Below are 18,927 nucleotides of genomic sequence, written 5' to 3'. Positions count from 1 at the left end.
TGCAATAAGTCTGCTGTGCATTTTTCTACCTTTTACTACCGTAACATGAGTGGAATCTCAGGCATCAGGCAGTCTATTTTCCACACAAACCATGAAAATGCTTTTCACAGTGCACATTTGTAGCCCGGCATACCCCTTTGGATCGTACACATCAACAATTTGTTTAACAAAGTCTGCTATGGTGACAAATGCAGTCTCTGCAAAGAGACACAAAACAGTTAAAAGCAAGTTATGTTTTACTGTGATAGACAAAGATGGTGTGTCTTTGTGATCATGATAACTGTCAGGCATCTGTTATCCATGCAAACAGATCAACTCTTAAGTTCTCCACTCATGTGACACTGATTAATGAACATATGACAAAAGGGAATTTGTGTGAGCTGGTTGTAAACTGATGTAAAGATTTTACAATAATATGAATCGTGCTTCCTTGTGTTGATTAGATAATGGTCAAATAACAACAGACATATATTGTGGTAAAGGACTGTTTTAAGCACAGGACGTTTTATAGCAAAACGTCTATAGATAACATGACTGAGTTGTACTGAAAGTCTGAGGTGTATAATTTGAACAGAAAAGGAGAAAACACTGTCCCCTGTGGAGTCCCTGTACCACTCACCACCATGTCAGACAGAACACGGTCCAGACGCACAAACTGTGGTCTGCCTGTCAGGTAGTCAGTGATCCAGGAGACCGTGGACGTGCCGACACCCATCGGCCGCAGCTTCTCACCTAGTAGCAGTGGCTGGATGGCGTTGAATGCGCTGGAGAAACCAAAAAATGTGATTTTCACAGTGCCGCCACTGCCATCCAGGTGCAAATGAGCTTGCTGCAGCAGATCCTCGAGACGAGGCTGGTAGGCAAACTGTATAGGGTCCAGAGAAGATCTCACCTGCGTCCTCGGGTAGGCCAAGACCAGCCTCTCCAGCACCTTCATCACATGGGATGTGAGAGCTACTGGGCCGGTAGTCCTTGAGGACAGATGGAGTTGACTTCTCGGGGGCTGGGACAAGGCAGGACGTCTTCCATATCAGCGGCAGCCTCTGCAGGCTCAGGCTCAGGTTAAAGAGATGCTGGAAAACAACAGACAGGTGGCTGGCTCAGGTCTGCAGGTATTCAGTATTAAAAAGTATCACCACCCTCAAAAGTATTTTGAAGCTTTGGTGTTGCTTTTCTCTCGTCCCATGAAAATGTCCTTTAATGCAGTTATTCTTCCACTGATGCAGTCATTGGCGCAGCCCTGTAGCATATATTCAGCTGTTCAGGGACAAGCAGAGGACGAGGCCAGCCTCTGTTTATATTCATTACTGTTTACAGGATGACATCTATAATTAGAACAAGTGAATCGATGGCATTACAGCACCATCGTGACTCAAACCCTTGTAATATGAGAGGCTAGATAGAGAGAAACTCAATCTAAAGAAAGAAAGGTGTGACACAAAGTAATAGAAAGAAAGTGGGAGGGAAATATAGAGATTGGCTGATGGATGTTAGGTATCAGGTTTCTGCAGCCCTCTGCTGTTTTCTTGCCCTTTGGGCAGACTCAGTCTTTTTTTACCCTCTCCCTCATACACTAAAGATACAGGATACCCTCCACTTTCCACCTCTACACTTATGCCACTCCTGTGATCATACCCCCTTACATCCCCATGTGGAACCTGACTATTTGCTGTGACAACCAGCAGCCACACACATGCACTCAGTGTTCTGCTTTTGTCGTTTTCAGAGTTAGTTAAGAGAAGCTTAATGGGTAACGACTGAACATTCCTCTTATAGGCCCTGACCATGGAAACGAGTGCATTTACACACTCAAATCCTTCCACTAGATCACACACACACACACACACACACGGGACTGCAGCTGTAAGTGGATTTGTCCATGGAAGGGATATGGTGAAACTCAGAAATGGGGGCAGTGGATCATGTGAATGAATAATTGTGTGTACACGACTATAGCTAAGCTTTTTTTTAAGCAGTAGACTGTTTTTCAGTTTAGACTGAAAACAGCTGTAACTAACTGAATAAATAAACCTGAAAAGTGTATATTGGCCTTGACATGTTAGTTGTTTTAAGACCAAATAGCGTGTGATCTGTCAGCTAGACCTGTTGTTGTCCATTAGAGTGAATGGAATATGCTGAGAGAGCTGAACCAACCAGAACTACAGCAATCAGTGGGAACAGGGACGTGGCAGGTAGGTGACAATTACACGTGTCTGAAAGTACCATTAAAAGAAACCAGCTGACACATACATGTATCCAGGCCCATATGTATAGGGCAGGGATGTAACAGGGACACAATATAATGCAAGCTAAATCGGAGCAATGAAAGCCTCACACTGCATATTACAAGCTTCACATCTGTTGCAGAACAAGTAACTTAATATGTAAAACTCGGGACAGCAAATCAAAGTTGTATCTTCAGTTTAATAGCATACAGCATCAGTTCATAAATACTTGTATACATTTTCTTTTTAACACTTACAGGAGAGCCAAAAGTAAACAAAGTAAGAATGTAGATGTCAAATCCAGGATGGATTCCTATTTGTTAACAGAAACCAGAAGCAAAGTTTAAGTCAAATTAATTAACATCTGAGCAGTCCTAGCATCAGGCTGAGTGGCCTGTCTGGGGAAGTCAGGGAGTTCCCAGCAACTCTGAGATGGGCTGAAACACAGCAAAACTCATGACATTGATCTAAAATCAGTCACACAGATTGTGTCATGCTTGTTTAGGTATACAGAGTTTGGAAGGACACCATTAGTACACTAATCAGACCAGAGTACGAAATCAGCAGGTTTCATATTAAAATGTCATTAAAAAAGCCTTTGACTGTAGAGGCCAAGATCTGTTATCCTGGGATCTACCTCCAGTTCTTTCTCCAGAATATGAGAGAAGCTGAGGAGACACAGCAGGAATGTGACACTATCCTGTAAATGAACAGCAGCGCTGTGAAAGGCACTCTAATTATTCTGCAGCATTTTGAAGTCTGATTGTCACTCAATACTTTTAGAGATGCCACAAGAGTTTCTCTGTCAGAATGTCACCCATGAAGGGCCAAAGCTTGTTATTTTAGTAGTTTTTCAAAGCTTGTTACAAAATAAATAGCATTTTGTTTCGAAATGTTCCACATTTACATACAAAGAAACACTTTCTTTGATTAAACTGCTGACAGCTCAAACATTAACAAAGGCATCAAAGACAATAGGCACTTAAATATAGTTTTGTTTACAGCACTTAATCAGAAAACATTCATTTCAACAGATGCATGGCACAAACAATACGGAATGGGGTGATATAAAAGTGCAATTAGTTCCAGAGCACGGAGAAAACTATGAGGACCAAGAAGACAGAGGACCTAACATCTCTAATAACATTACCCTCACTGGGTCCACGAAAGAAAACGTACATGACCTTCTTCGAGCAGCAGGGCTCCTATGTTAGTCACATCGTGCCCAACCCACACTCAAGTCCTAACAGAATTACCTCCAAAATTGAATTTAAAGTCAAACTGTGAGTCACTTTTACTGGTTATTATGTCTGGAATGTCCTGCTGCAAGGGAGCAGAGAGGACAAGATGGGGTCTAGAGAGACAAATGAATGACAGGAATTGAAAAATAAAAAGCAGAAAGACAGCCTGTTTTGGGTTTGGTTTACAGAGGTTAAGTGGTCTAGTTGAGCCCATCGAAACCAGGTTAATGTTTAAGCACTTACGATAGAAGTATGAAACTAGAAGTCAGTAAAGGGACCTTGGACTCCCTCCTCTTCTAAACCAAACCACACTTAAAACAAACAAAAAGGCCAGCTCGTCTCAATAGATTACCCACTGCATGAACACACTCTGACATCAGCAAATGAAAGGCAGCTATACTTGGCTACAATTAACAGACATCAGCTCGGCAAAGACAAATACTCTACACACAGATACGATAAACCCCCAAAATGGGAGTTAGTGGCTTTGTTTTTGACTGAGCAGATAAACACTACACTGTGTTGACACAATATATTATCATGTATTAATGGTATTCTGATAAAGACAACGCTTATTCAATGCAAGACTATGCAATAACATTCTCAGCCACGTGCAGTTAAGGCTTAAGAGATAAATAACATAGCAGATACAGTATATACACATTAAGACTTAAAATTATCTGCAGTATTTACACTGTAAGACCTTCAGTAGTCATTTCATAGTCTCTAGAAGTCATACTTCATACCAATCTTTTTTTTTTTTTATAAACACCATCAAATATCACAATTGACTGCATTACACTGATTGTACCTGTAACATACTTATATTATTCTGTTTTAATTTGATTGTCAACACACGCTGCTTCACAGTTTGGTCAGATTATGTGTGGAATGTTTTATGAGACTCCATTTTGAGAGGGTCTGTCCATTTCTGTGGAAATCAGACTGGGTTAGCAGGTAGCGCCACTCTGGCTCTTGGGACACTTGTGTGTGTGGACGACTGCTGTTCGGCTGTTTCTGCAAAAGAAGCCAGGGCGATGTTGTTGTCGACGGTTGAGTCTGTGCTAGGATCTGGGTCTGTCCTGGGCTGCTCTACAGGCTTGCGAGGAGGTGCAGGAGGGGGGTATGATGGTGACTGGAGGATGTCTGCATAGCGCTGGCTAGGCTTGGTCTCCCTCTGAAGCACTTTTCTCAGCAGAGGTTTCAACAGCCCGATGGTCAACTGGCTGCTGTTGGAGTCTGCAAAGGGAGCAGGGGATGAGGAGGTTGTGCTGGACATGGAGAAGGAAGAGGAAGAGGAGGATGATGGGGGGGTGTTAGGGGAGGGGAGGTTTTTCAGCACTAGGTTGAGAATAGTGGTGACAGTGAGGTCCTCAGGACACAGGGTCCACAGGAGGTCCAAATAGGGGTCCAGGTCTCTGTGCTGAGCCACCTCGCACAGCAGAGTAGTGAAAATCTCCTTGTTGAGCAGCGGACTCTGTTTGCAGAACTTCTGGGCCACCTGGGTGACCCGCTGCCACTGCTGCTTGGCCATGAGGATCCTCAGCGCCTGCAGGATGGCATTAGGCCGCCCGCTGACCAGCAGCAGCTCCACCTCCATGTCCTGCAGCTGGTCTCTGTCTGAGGTCAGGCCGGACAAGACGCACAGGGCTCGTTTGTATAGCGGCACGTTGTTCTCCCTGCCATCCACTCCTCTCCCACCGGAGAAGCCCCAGGAGGAAGAGGCCAGGCTCAAGCACAGGCCGGCTGAGCCCTGCTGCTGCTGGGCAAGCTCAAGGAACCGGGGCAACCAGCTGGGCTGGAAGTGGAACACCGAGCGGCAGAGGAGCTCAAACACAGGCAGGGCAGCTGGGCAAGTGGAGCTGGTAGCTTTGTCTTTACAGTTGGCGGCTTGATCACCTTTGAGGCTATGATTGTGTTTTGGTCCGCCGTTTGTGAATGGGAGGCAGGATGGGGTGCTGGGTGTCATAGCAGGGCTGAGGACAGTTTTCCACACGTCTGGGGGAGCCCTGCTGGACAGAGAGCCCTCCCCGTTGTAGTGTAGCTGAAGGGCGGCCTGCGCTGCTCTCCACACCTGGCAGGGAAAGATGCTGAAGATGGAGTTGAGGTAAAGCAGAGCCTCTTTATCCAGCTCTGAGACGGACAGCAGCCTGGCTACTTCTTTCTCAACTAGACTCTCACACACTGCCTCCACCTCTTTAACATCCCCCCTGACTAAACTCCCCTTCACCTCCTCCAGAGCGACCAGAGCCTTGAGCTCAGCCTCCAGAGAGCCCATCAGTTTGTCTTGTGCTGCTGTGCATTCGCCTCCACCGTTCTGGGACGGCTCTGCTCCTTTCTGCCTCAACCCTTTGCTGAGGTAGTTCCTGACGATGGATGCTAAAGAGGTGGGGGCCTGGAACCTACCTCCTTTCTTCAGTGTGTCCACAGTGAGCTGGGTGCTGCTCAGGCTTCTCTGCTGGTAGTATTTACAGGCCTCCTCAAAGACCGCCTCTACCAGGAGGGCTCCAGGATTAATACACTCCACTGCACCGAGACCAGAAGGCTTCAGCTTAGAGCTGCTCTCTCTGGAGTCCGTCTCCCTGTTCACAACCACAAAAAGTCCAGTTTCTGAGAGCAGGTGAGGTGCACATCTTTCAGCCTGATTTACATACAATAACCCCTCTTTCTTCAGCATGATCTTTTCCATCTCTCTGCCACAGTTCACATCTATCAGATGCAGGTTTTGCCCTATCAGCAGCGCCAGGGTGTCCTGGTACATGCAGAGGCTAGTTTGAGTACCGCATTTTACCAAGCAGTTGTCCGCCAGTTTGTATACCTGACGCAGCATCCCATCCTTCTGCAGAAGACACACCCATCCTGTGCTGAGCAGCAGCAGCAGGCCTCCACAGGCTGTAGGAGAGAAGTCGTAGATCTCAGGTGGTTCAAGAGTTGATAAATATCCCAAACAGTCCGTCACCAACCTCTTTAAGTCAGACTCTTTAGCTGAAAGCTTTTTTAGGGGAGTGTTTTTACATGTGGTGCTGACTGTGAAGGAGTCATTGTGAGGGGACCAGGAGAGAAAAAATTTGGAGATACTCATCAGCGGCTTCACTTTCACTTCAGGAAGAAGATGTACATATTCACCTGAGCTGACCACAGTGAATTTAGGATTGTTGTGGAGGGCGATTTTCACTCCTCCCAAGCTGACAGCCCCCTCCTCCACCTCGAAGTCACGTCTGCAAACACAGTATCTCAGCTTGTTCTTTGTGGAACTGAGGGCAGGGGTGCTTTCTGAGGGCGGCCTCTCCTCACACCAGATGATAAGATTGGAACAGGCAGAGACAGACACCACTCGTGCTCTGGGGCTGTTGCACAGATCTGATGTTTGCAGGAGATGCCAGCCAGCTTTTCTCTCCTGGAATTTCCAAAACTCAGCTTTTCCATTTTCATAAACCACTGCTACAGTTGCGGTGTCTCTGCTTCTGCTGCTGTTGTTATGGTCCAAATATAAAATATCAACAATAGGCACGGTTTGTGTTAACCGCAAATCCAGCTTCTTCTGATTCTGGGCCAGTTGGGGTCTTTCATATTTGTCAAAAGTCACAAGACCGACCTTAGGCTTGCGGAGGATGACATGAACATGACGTCCATCTGGGCTCAGGCGAACGTTTGACGGACTGCTTTTGAGCTCGTTATTAGTCAGTTTAAAGATCTCAGTCAGCTCTTTACCGCCAGTATAGTCCCCGAAATCTGACAGTTGCTCCAACACCAATCGCGCCATAACTCCCTGTTTCCAGCCCGAGCTGCGGAATGTAGCTTGTAATTAACTCGACACAACGTATGAACTAACCTGCTAGCTTGTGTGGCACATAAATCTGATCTCGAGCTCCGGAGAGACTAACCGAACGGCATCCCGTTCAACGTCAACGTTAGGTCCTGAGCTTTCATCCCGTTATTAACGTGCTTGCGGAAGGATACATCCTCCGACAGCCTTCGACCCCGGTAACCCCATGTCGATACACGACATCGGAGCTAAACTGCAGGGCGACAGTAACCGCCGAAAAAAGTTCTAAGCCCAAATCGAGAAAGGCACTATAGTCACTCCGATGCTATGCTAGCACTCCCCTGCTGACATCACGGGATTGTTAATTTCCGGATACCGATGACGACGTTTTGCATAAGAGGAGGAGCTGAGGCCAACAAAGAGTGTGTAGAGGCAGAGAGAAGAGCGACTGCCGCTGCACGTTGGTCTTCAGTCAGCCTACGTTACGTCAAGCTGGTAACACAAGTTGATAGACAACTTTTAACTTTAGTTAACATCTTTGCGTTGAAAATAAAAAAAACAAAACATTAATTTATGTTGAGAAGAGAAAGTAGGCTAACCATCTATAATAAGTATTCCATATTTACTCATTATTTATCTTAAACGGTAAAGTTTCCCGCTGGGATCTGACAAATGAGTAATAAAATATCACACTCACAATGTTTGTAATCGTATGCTGAAATAATAATAGGAATTGTCAACAATCAACAGTTGCAGGCCTATGCTAGCACAATCATTTATTTTAAGTAGAAGAAAAATCGGGTGCATGTTGGAGTATTTTTAGGTTTAGCTTCTAGAAGAAAAAGATATAACGGCAACAATGTGTCTAGCTACATTTATAGTCTCTTTTAAGTAGGCTATCACTTTGTTTATTGTCTCTCTGATTGTTGTAATTTAGCAGTATGCAGTTTGTGTGGCCATCTCATATATCTATGGGCCATCTCCAATTCTGGAAACTTTGAAACTCTGGAAAGGTTGTCATGAATTAGGTTTTCAGTAAGTTAATTATGTGGTGCGCTTTTGTTTTGAGTCATACATAGCCTACTTTATCAATAGCCTACATCTATGCCATTCAGGTGTTTTCCCACCCCAATTGAAAAAAAAAAACAGTGGAAAACTGGGGAACTACAGAGACACGTGCAAATTAAACATTTTTGTAAGTGCTGAAGTGTATCTGAGCAAGATACTGAACTGCTTTCAGATCCAGCTTTAGTAGCTGACCTCAACCTCTGATCTTTCAACAGTTCATCATGTTGTTGGAGGAAAATTCAAAAGAGAAAGAACAAAGAGGATGTGCAGTAATGCTGTCTGAAAACAGCTTGAAAATCACAGTAGGTAAGTTGAAAACAATATCCAGATAAGCACAAATGAGGAACTGTTCTAATTTCCGTGTCTGCTTTGACAGCATATTCTAATGGATGTTTTTAAAGATAACTCTTACATGGTGTAACTATGGAGACCAGTTTTTCCCTCCAGGCAAGAACCTTTAACTGAATGCAGCTGAGTAACTGTTTCAGTACATACTTGTTCATTTTGGCAAGAGGCTGTGAAGACAGTGTCTGATCAATAACAAAATCAGCTGGGCTAATACCAACCTGAGAAACTGACATAAGCTCACATATTGTAATTGAATGAGGGCACCAATGATAAAGTAAATGACACATTTGCTTGTGTTTAATATTTTTAGATGAATTAGCAGACAAGCTTGTGATACCAATAACGTAATCAAATCATGGTGAAAGTTCCACTGTCTGTGTCTCACTGCCTCTTAATGATATATGGCCACGAGCCTATCCATCTTGGTCAAATGTTTTCCTTTTACATTTTGACAAATGGCAAAAAATGTTTTCGAATATTCACACCTTCAATATTAGAGTATTACTTGAATTGTTCTTCTGGTGTTTGTAAGTTTACCTCTTATCCAGAAGGAGGCAGTATTTATCTTCACTCACTGCATGTGGAACTTGTAGTAAGGAAAAATAAATGAAAATATCTATATAAGAGCTCACAAGGGTATAGGTAAATATGGATAATGCTGTTCTTTATCATGTCTTTTTTTTTTCTCTGCGATGCTGAGAGCACAAATGCATTGAATCATTGTCTAAGGCACCACAGACAACACTCATTGTGTTTTTCAATGAATATCACATGGCTATAGAGCCAGCATCACAAGGCTGCTGTCTTCTCTCACCCGCAGTTAACTAAACTTGTCCATTAAATCTCATGACTTTTATTGCAACAGTTTTACCTCACTGTTTCTGGACAGTTCTGGCTACAGCCACAGCCAGCTGTGGGGGTCCACTGAGAGCTGAAGTGCCTTGATAGTTTTTGAGGGATGTGAAAACGTTTTTTTCATTCTCTTTTTCAATGGCATTTTCCCAAGCTAAGGATTCAAAATAATTATTTTCTGGTCATAAACGCAGCATTTTTAGCCCCTTTTGTTCAGATTCATATGTTTTTTATCTACTTTTCTATTACTGGCTGAAAGCTCATTGCTTTAGGGAAAAAGCAAGAAAAAGTGTGAAAAAAAGGTTTTACTTACCATTTCTTTTAAACTTTCTCTGACCTAATAGCTGAACAATAACGAGAATGACTTTCCTTGAGGTTGCTCTTTCAAAGCAGGTACTTTCAGCTATCATATATTTATTTTTGGACCATTTTGCGCCAGAAAGCACTTTAAGGGAGGCAGGTCGCCTATTGATATTGGCGCGTGTGTGTCCATGTATTTATGTCATGTTATGTCTCTGTGTCATACAGCTTATAAAGTATAAGGATACAGTTATTCAAACAGGAGATTCAAGCCCAGCTGCCTCCAGACAGGCTTGCTTTGGACAGAAAACACCCTCCATTAGAGAGTGTGTTTAGTCTGCTGTGCCTGTAGACAGGAAGATAAAGTGTTTGTCTGGAGATTAGAAAGGGTTGGAGGAAGGGGAGATTTCCTTTTTTATGGTGTAGAAAAGAAAACCAATGGCGGCAAAACGTTGCTGCTCGGGGTAAAGAAGATGGGTTGGCTGAATTAATTCAATTTAAGCACAATTTAAACAAAATAAATGTCTGTGTATATGTGTGAGGAAAGAAAGATATTTTTCAGTCTGTTTGGGGTTTGAGTAAGATGCTACTTCATTGTACGAAAGCTGCAGCTGCTTGACAGTTTCCTGTGAGAACAGGCAGATATCACTGTCAGTTTGCTCTCGCTGTTGTAAAGCTGTCTTGTGCTCAGCTGCTCTCTCACCATATCTGCTTCTGTAAGTCACTTCACTGGAGCATTTTGTCTTGAGCTTCAAGGGACTCTTATTGACTCTTCCTTGTGCTGAACTACAGTACAGCATTGTGGGACGTGAAGTCATCCATCTTTTCCCCCCTTTCACACATATATTTTATACTCATATCAGAGAAAAGCAAAAATAAAAGGATCAGGCCTGAAGTGGAGGAATGGAGGAGAGATGGAAATTAATAAGAACATTGCTCAATATTGTTGACACATCTTTATTTATTTGAATAATTCCATAAAAAGGGCAAATATGTTCTTAATCTCTTTGAGTGCCATTGCTTTCAAACTAAATGCAGTTGAATGGACATATTTTTATTGTTTGTGCGAGACAGAAAGCAGAGCGCAACAGACCGATGAGTATCTGCCAAGAAACTCAGAGGAAATAAAGCTAACAATCTAAAAAAAATTGAATAAACTTCTCTTCAGAAAATATTTTCCCTCCAGACCTTCATTTCTGACACTGATGCAATCCTTTAAACTGTAACTAATTTCCAGCGAGATTATATTCTAACATCCGAGCAAATACATCAGCAGCGTCTCCAGAATATTGACTGCTTAATGAATTTGTACGAGCACATGGAGTGGCAATTCATGATAGACTGTTGGTCCTGGCGGAGAGATGATGTGAAGAGGTGGAAGCTTACCGGTTCATTAGGAAGACAAACAGACTTGTAGATAAATGAGCTATGACCGACTGACTGACTGACTGTATCTTCGGCCGAGATGACTGAACAGTAACAAGCTGGATGAGATTTGAGAGTTATCAGCATTTTTTTGGAAATGTTATGGGCCATGATTGTGGCATAATGTAAAAAGTTGATAGGAAAAGAAAAAAACTTGCAATGAGAATATCTCAGAATTAATGAAATTCTTGAAATGAAACTTCTGATGTTCCTGTAGAAGAAAATGAATTACCTTAACAGTTTTGGTCTCCTCTTATCCTAATATTATCTTTACTGTTCACTGATCAAGTTCCTACCTTTTCTGTATGACATGTTGACTGTGCTCAAACAATTTTACCTGATCAATGGACTCTTAGTGTATGCTAAATTATTTAAGTCTGTCTGCCTTTTTTCTGTGTTGAGAGGTAGCATTTCACTTTGATCAGCTATTAAAAATGCTCAAATGTTCAAATGCCCAGGCTAGCTCTGACAGAAGATCACACCTAACTAATCAAAGCACATTTTGGTTTGATGAAGCAGAGGGTATTGTGAGTTAAATGTCTTCTCAGCTTTGGTCTATTCTGTTGTTTCCTGTAAACTTGTATACAACCCTGGCCAAAAACTCCTTCTGATCAGAGAGAATTCTACAGCTTCTTGTGAACGTCTGTCTCCACTGTGCAGTGAATAAAACTAATCTGAACCAGACACTGAATTGGACCTGAAAGAACTTTTTCTTCCACATTCCTCAAAATGAGAGGTCGCAGCAGTTCACTCATAACAGATACCCCGCCTCATGGGCTGATTAGATAACAGGCCATTTACAATTGGCTGGCCCTCCGCATTTAGCACTGGCTCTTATCTCAATGATCCATACCCCGACTCTGAGCATGAATAGCATTAGCTCTCACATCACACCATTAATCGGATTCATGGGCCTTGGCTCGTTGCGGGATGTGCGGATGTTTTGGGGGGCCCTTTGCCTCTCTCCTATCTCTGCATCTCTCATTCTGTCCTGTCCTCATAAAGATAAAATGACATACACTTGGCTACTGAAGTGTAGTTCCGTTTGTGAGCACATTTTGGCAGTATGTGCGTTGGCTTTGATGGTTGTAGCTGAGGTTCATCAGGTAAGGATAAAAAGTCGTGCCATCACTGTTCTTACACAGAGGTGGCTGACTGAACTGTTTGCTGGTTTCCAGAGTGTTTAGAGCATATATATATATATATATATATTGTATATATACACCAGCCAATAACACAAGTCCATCTCCTCTGCATTTTATGGAAACAGGTGTGAGTCACTGTGCATACAAACTCTCGCTAGAGCAACAGCTCAAAGAACAGGAATCAGCCATAGCTTCCACCTTGATTTCCTGATCATTTCACCTCACTGCCTCTTCATTAATCAGCCTGGAATTGTATCCCTCCACCACTGGTATTTATGCTCTCTCTTTCTCTTTCAGCCTAAAGCTTCTGCCTTTCTCTCCTTCTTCTGCTTCCGTCTCTCTGTCCCTGGATCACATACAATTGCTGTTGAGATAAACCCTCCAATGCAATTTCTCCTTTTTGTCTTTGAAAACATCCGCCTCGACAACATGGAACAGTCAAACCGTTATCAGCTTAGCCTTTGATCACGCAGAGCAACCTAATTTAACTGGTTCTGTAACCACAAAAACCTTGATTCTGTCACTTAAAAGTCCTCCACCTTGGTTGCATTCTGAAGTGAATTTGATAGCATCTCAACATGATCAGACCCTGTAAACACAAGTGTGTTTGTGTGTGTGCATGTGTTAAGTATGTTACTGGTGGTTTCCTCTTAAGTTTGTCCCACTTGCATAAAAAGAGACGCAGTGAAACCTGCGATGAATCTGTGCGTGATGAGGACCTTAGACAAAGAGCTGGGAAATAATGTCTTTCCACGTCATTAGAACTTGATAGCATTTGAAACCGTCTTTGTGTGCTTTCAGCAATTGCCTTCGTGTGCCTGTAATATTTTATAGATGGTAATGTTGGCTCAGATAGAGATGCATTAACAACATCTGTTTCTCACAAACAGACATGCACTGTCTCCTCTCTCTTCCCCTCCCTCTCTGTTGCTGCTGTTCTCATAAACTAAAGAGTATATTCTGTTTTCTGCCTCATCCAACAAGCAAACATTATACTGGAGACAGCTTATTATAAATGCCAACAGTCAGCTTCCTATAGATCAGACTGAACATGTAAATGAAGCAGACACTTAGGCAGTTACTTGGTGAACCCCACACCTTCCAAGCCCTTTGTTAACCTTTAGAATAGATATCGACCAATATGGATTTTTTAGTGCCGCTGCCGATACCGATTTTTTTCATCAGCCTTAGCCGATGACCGATATGGCTGCCGATTTTCTTGAGCCGATATTGCTTTTGCTCCCTCAATTTACATCATAAAAATGTAGACCCTGCCACACTGGATTTGTTTTCAGAATCTGCTCTGCCACTTCTTTAAAAATAATAAACAAAAACACAGATCAGTGTCACTTTTGCATCTTACATTCATATCACCCAAATGATGTGTGCAATGTGCATCATATGGATGGGTGCACTGCATACGGTTAACTGTGCAAGGGTAAAAGGCTTTCATCAACATCTACAACACAGCCTTGATGATGCATTGCTTGCTGACATATTCTAAGACAGATATAATCAGGTCATCACAAAATGTCATTTGTCAACACATTTAAATAATTTAAGAAAACAATAAACCTGAAAAGTAGCCATTGAAATAAATTGCTTGATTTGTAATTTAAGACTGCCATGGTGCACCAGCACTCTGCTAGAAGTGGAGGGGCAGTGCACGGTCTGCACGTGAACTGCAGCGTCTCCAGCAACACAGAGCTGCCTGTGGACGCCTGTCTGTAAATAATGCTGGGGAAAAAAAATATCGGAGAACACAGCAGCCGCGTATCGGCCAATGCCAATACACATAAAAATGCAAATATCGGCCCGATATATCGGCCGGCCGATAAAATCGGTCTATCACTACGTTAGAAGAATCTTTTTCAAGGACTCCTGCTGTCCAACTTGGGTCTTATTTTCATAGTTTTTAGATTCCTTCCTATCAGTAATAATAATAATAATAATAATAATAATAATAATAACTTTATTTATATAGCACTTTTTAAAACAAGGTTACAAAGTGCTTAACAAGACAATAGTTCAAAGCAAATAACATTTAAACAGAAGTGGCATAATCATTCAGGTCACATACCCTGTAAAAGCGCACTATAGAGATGCATTTCTAAAAGTGATTTTAAAAGAGGATATAGAGCTTGCCGGTCTGATCTCCTCAGGGAGGAAGTTCCAGAGGGTGAGGGCCTTAACTGAGAAAGCCCTGTCACCCTTGGTCCTCAGCCTAGACTGCGGAACAGCTAACAGAGACCTTAGGTTGCGACCGGGCACGTATGGAGTCAGAAGAGCTGATATGTACTCAGAAGCAAGACTTAAGCGGTACTTAAAAGTTATAATCTTAAAATAAATTCTAAATTTTACCGGGAGCCAATGTAGAGAAGTTAAAATTGGTATAATATGCTCTCGCTTTTTTTTGTTTTGGTGAGAAGTCTGGCTGCTGCATTTTGGACTAGCTGAAGTTTATGCAAGCTCCGTTGACTCAGACATGTAGCGAGTGAATTGCAATAATCCAGACGAAAGGAAATAAAAGCATGAATGACTGTCTCCAGGTTTGTACTAGATACAATTAATATAATCTTGGAGATTCTTCTTAGCTGCAGGAAACAGGACTGGACTGAACTGTATTCCCATGTTTGTTCAAGGTAAGGTTATTGTCAAAGATAATGACAAGATTTTTACAATTTGTGGCTATATTTTGGGACAAAGAGCCCAGATATTTTGAAATGCAAGCATTACCTGTGTCGGGGCCAATAATAATTACCTCTGTCTTACAGTGTTCAAACTATACCGTGGCCTTTGGGGGAGCCCACTTTTTTTTCCCAACGGGGGGGCGGTGTGCGCTTGCGACATACAATGACTTACAAAGATAAATAACAGCTACAAGTGTATGCACTATACAGGATTTACCCTATTATACTTTATTGACAGGAATAGATAGGTCAAACAGCAAACAGCCACCCACAAATAGTCTATAAACAAAGCATCAGGCTGTCTTTGAAATTTTACATGAACGGTTAAAGACAAGTTACTCAGGCTACCGAAGAATACCATAATTCCTCCGTTCAATTAGACCTTAGCGACGCACCCCAAGCTTCCATCCTTAACAAACAGCCATGTTTATGGGCTCTTCCAGTCTCTCCACTGCTGGCTGTTCCAATTTAACGGGTGAGAGGAGCAAGAGGGGTTAGGATCGTGACCGACCTCTGACGAGCTGTTACCACCACCATCTTCAGCCAGAGAGGACATTATTTCTTCAGCTTTTTCAGGGCTTGCAGCAGGTGAATTGGTCGTGATATTAATGTCACCGCTACACAATTTCTCAGAAAAAACAAAATTAATTAAACTGCCTTGTTTTCTTTTTGCCATGGCTATATGATGCTTCCTGCAGAATGGATTTCAAGGACTTTGCGCGCCGATTAATGGCCGCCAACGTTTATATTTTTTCTACAAATCTTTTCTACGAAAATTTAAATCGCCGTCATGCATGAATGAATATTTCTGCAATTTTACACATAATAATCTACGATGATCACATTATACAAAACTGAAATTGCACGTCAAAATGACACATTGCCAATACTTTTTTTTACTATTATAAATATTAATATAAATATTATTATTTTTAGAGACCCCCCAAAATTTCACAAATCATGTTTTCAGGGGAGCCCACGTCTTATTAAGGGGAGCTGAGCTCCCCCTAGCTCCCCTGTAGTTCGCACCCTGCTGTCTTATTGACATTGTATTTGCCAAGTTAACTGCTATGATCTGGGAATGCAGCAACATTACTAAAAATAAGTAATAAGACACCCATCACTCTATTTGACCCGGATCAAATTGTACTTAGTAGTACTTAGTGTAATAGTACTTACTGTACTTTAAGGTCAGGGTTAAAACTCTTCTGATGGAAAAAAAGCACCTTGAGTGTCCTTGAGCATTACCAGCTTCAAGTGTGCTGTCCTGTGGATTCCTGTGGTGGGTTAAAATGTCTTTTTTGAGCATTTATCATAACATTTATAATAACAACAGTTTTCCTCATTCACTCCTCTGACAATGCATGGAAGCATCCTAAAAAGGTAATCACACTTCTGGCAACTAAATGACAGTGTCCTTATTTTCCCTTTGACCAGCAGCAGGGGTGTGGAAATCTGGAGAAGAGGCAGGAGGGCGCTTCCAGTCCAGTTGTTGTTTCATCTCACTAGAAGGATTGTTGTTGTCATTCTGGCCACTTCGTCTGACCGCTCCAACATCTGGTGTCTGAAGAATTTGGCTCAGAGAGTGGCATTACCTTGGCCAATGTGGACTCAGGGAGTAGCTGCAGTTGAGCTGGTGCTGTGTATTTTTGTTGAGCTCGTATTCACCTCTTAGATATCATAGGAGGACAGACAAGAGAGACAAATGGAGAAAAATGGAATTTGTCAACAACTTTTTTGGGTGTAATTTGACGTTCATATTTTATGACATGTTCAACATCTCTATGTAAAAAAATGAGTCTTTCTGTGGATTTGTGCGTACTGTACGTGAGCTGGTGGTGGCGATACAGCACTTAATATTATATCCAGGGAACGAAATTCAAAATTAACGACAAGACGGGAATGCTGATGAAATATATTTACTTGTTGCTCATGGGATGCCTGCATGCTATCAAAGTCACCCTTCTCAAATTACCCTTTAATCATCCATAATCTATTTTTAATGGCTGCCATAGTGAAAGCCCCACTGTAGGAGCTTCACATTTATGATCACCATTATTGATAATAAGGGAGTGAAAATGGAAATTGCTGTCATACAGCAGCTCTGAAGAAAAGCCCACTCTGAGGCTTACTTGGACACACCAACATACACTCACCTTTAGTACTTAGATTACTCCAATAGAAAACCAGGAAATATTCACACCATATTACATAAATCAGTATTTTCCAGTGATAGGAGAACTGCCATCTTGCATTATCCTCCCTGCAGACCCGTGCATGCCTGTCCCATTTATTTGACCTTTGCTCTCCCATGCATGGATGCTGGAGGGAACCTTGCACATTTCAGCCTCATTGAGTCCTTTGTCTCTCATGAGGAAATGGCATTGGCACTGTTGGCCTTTGCTTGATAAATTAGGTCCCTGGGTAGGCATCCAACATTACACTGCACATTCATTATGAGCTAACCACAGGCTATATGGCAGGGAAAGCTCTATATAGCGACACATTAACTAGGTATTATCAGAAACATTGTGAGCGATGAACTTCGCGCCAGCGTTTGAATACAGCTTTGCACCTATCCAAAAAACAATACTAATATTCATATTCACAGCACATGTTTGATGCATATGCTATACACAGGCTGTGTGGTCTTTATTGGCTTTTGTCATGCAAACTGCAGACTGCAAAATCTAGAGACCTTGGGAGCAAAGAGGAATGAGTTCAGACATGCAGGGGCTAGCAATCAGCCAGCACACCTCCTAATTGGAAGAAGGTGGAGCTCAGGGGACAGAGGACAGAGTTTGGGTATGGGTACAATGATTTCCTGTGAGCAGCAGAGGAGCTGGGAGCAGGCCTGATCAGGTAAGGGTCAGATGAGGAAAGCAGCTATCTTGAGACTCATTTGTGTTGCAGCTCTGCTCTGAGAGAAAGGGACGCCATGGACTCTTGGACCTGGATCAATGTCCAACTTCTCCCTGCTCCTGCCTGTCTCAGTGTCTGTGTGTTTGTCTGCCTCTTTACTTTTTTTATGAACTTTTAGCCTTTGTGATTTAATTATTCCTCATTGCCAGAGTGCGTAATTCAAACTGTAACTCCCTGGTTGGGTTGGGTATCGAACATCAATGCTGTTTTGTTATTGACTGAAACAGGGTTTCTTCAACGTTGACCAAGTTAGATTTAATACTTTTAAATACATTTTAAATGCAACATAGAGTCTAATATACCCTTTTCCCAGCAGACATTTTGGCTTGTCATTGCAGAATAAGCACAGGTGAAACAATGACTTTAGAAATGGGCTGGTTCCAGGGTCTGGTTATTGCCACTTGATGGAATGTTAATAAAATTTCTTTCAGCTGCACTTTTCCTGTGTTCAGTGGAGGCCCGTAGTGGTCCTGATGTGCAAATCGGTCGTCCGGTCACACAGACCTGTGTAGTGAATTTGCAGCCATAACCCCACAAAAGGCCAAAATAGCCAATTTGTCTCTCTTTCTCTTCATTCTTCTCCTCCTCAGCACTTGCTCATTAATGTCACAGCTGCCATTACACAAACATTTTGAAATAAAGCGAAAATGCTTACTTTCTCCATAACCTACCTGACTTTAGTGCAACAGTGTGCTGCATCTGAAGTCATTGTTATTGTTCTTTTGCGCATGCGGGTCAGTTCAAAACTGCCAACAGTTCACACTGGAATCTGATATAGGCCACATTTTAAAAGGTAATATGAACAGCCAAACAAAAAAATCAGATCTGAGCAAAAAATCTGAATTAGGCATTAAGACTTGTGCTGTGAACGTAGCTTAAAAGTCATACACTTGACTTAGTGAAACCTGCAGAAACCCTGTAGAGGGAAGTTTCATGGTTCACAAT

The 18,927-nt window shown here is 42.4% G+C and overlaps 1 protein-coding gene across 1 annotated transcript; it reads right to left on the bottom strand.

Moving 5' to 3' along the window:
• Positions 1 to 2,404: 2,404 nt before the first annotated feature.
• On the bottom strand, positions 2,405 to 7,589 carry LOC120548534 (Hermansky-Pudlak syndrome 6 protein). The gene has a single exon (XM_039784832.1). The coding sequence runs from the start codon at positions 7,227 to 7,229 to the stop codon at positions 4,407 to 4,409; it is 2,823 nt and encodes a 940-aa protein (XP_039640766.1). The 5' UTR covers positions 7,230 to 7,589; the 3' UTR covers positions 2,405 to 4,406.
• Positions 7,590 to 18,927: the final 11,338 nt, after the last annotated feature.

This window comes from Perca fluviatilis, chromosome 19 (assembly GCF_010015445.1).
Source record: "Perca fluviatilis chromosome 19, GENO_Pfluv_1.0, whole genome shotgun sequence".
Taxonomy (NCBI): Eukaryota; Metazoa; Chordata; class Actinopteri; order Perciformes; family Percidae; genus Perca; species Perca fluviatilis.
This window is presented reverse-complemented; position numbering and strand designations above follow the sequence as displayed.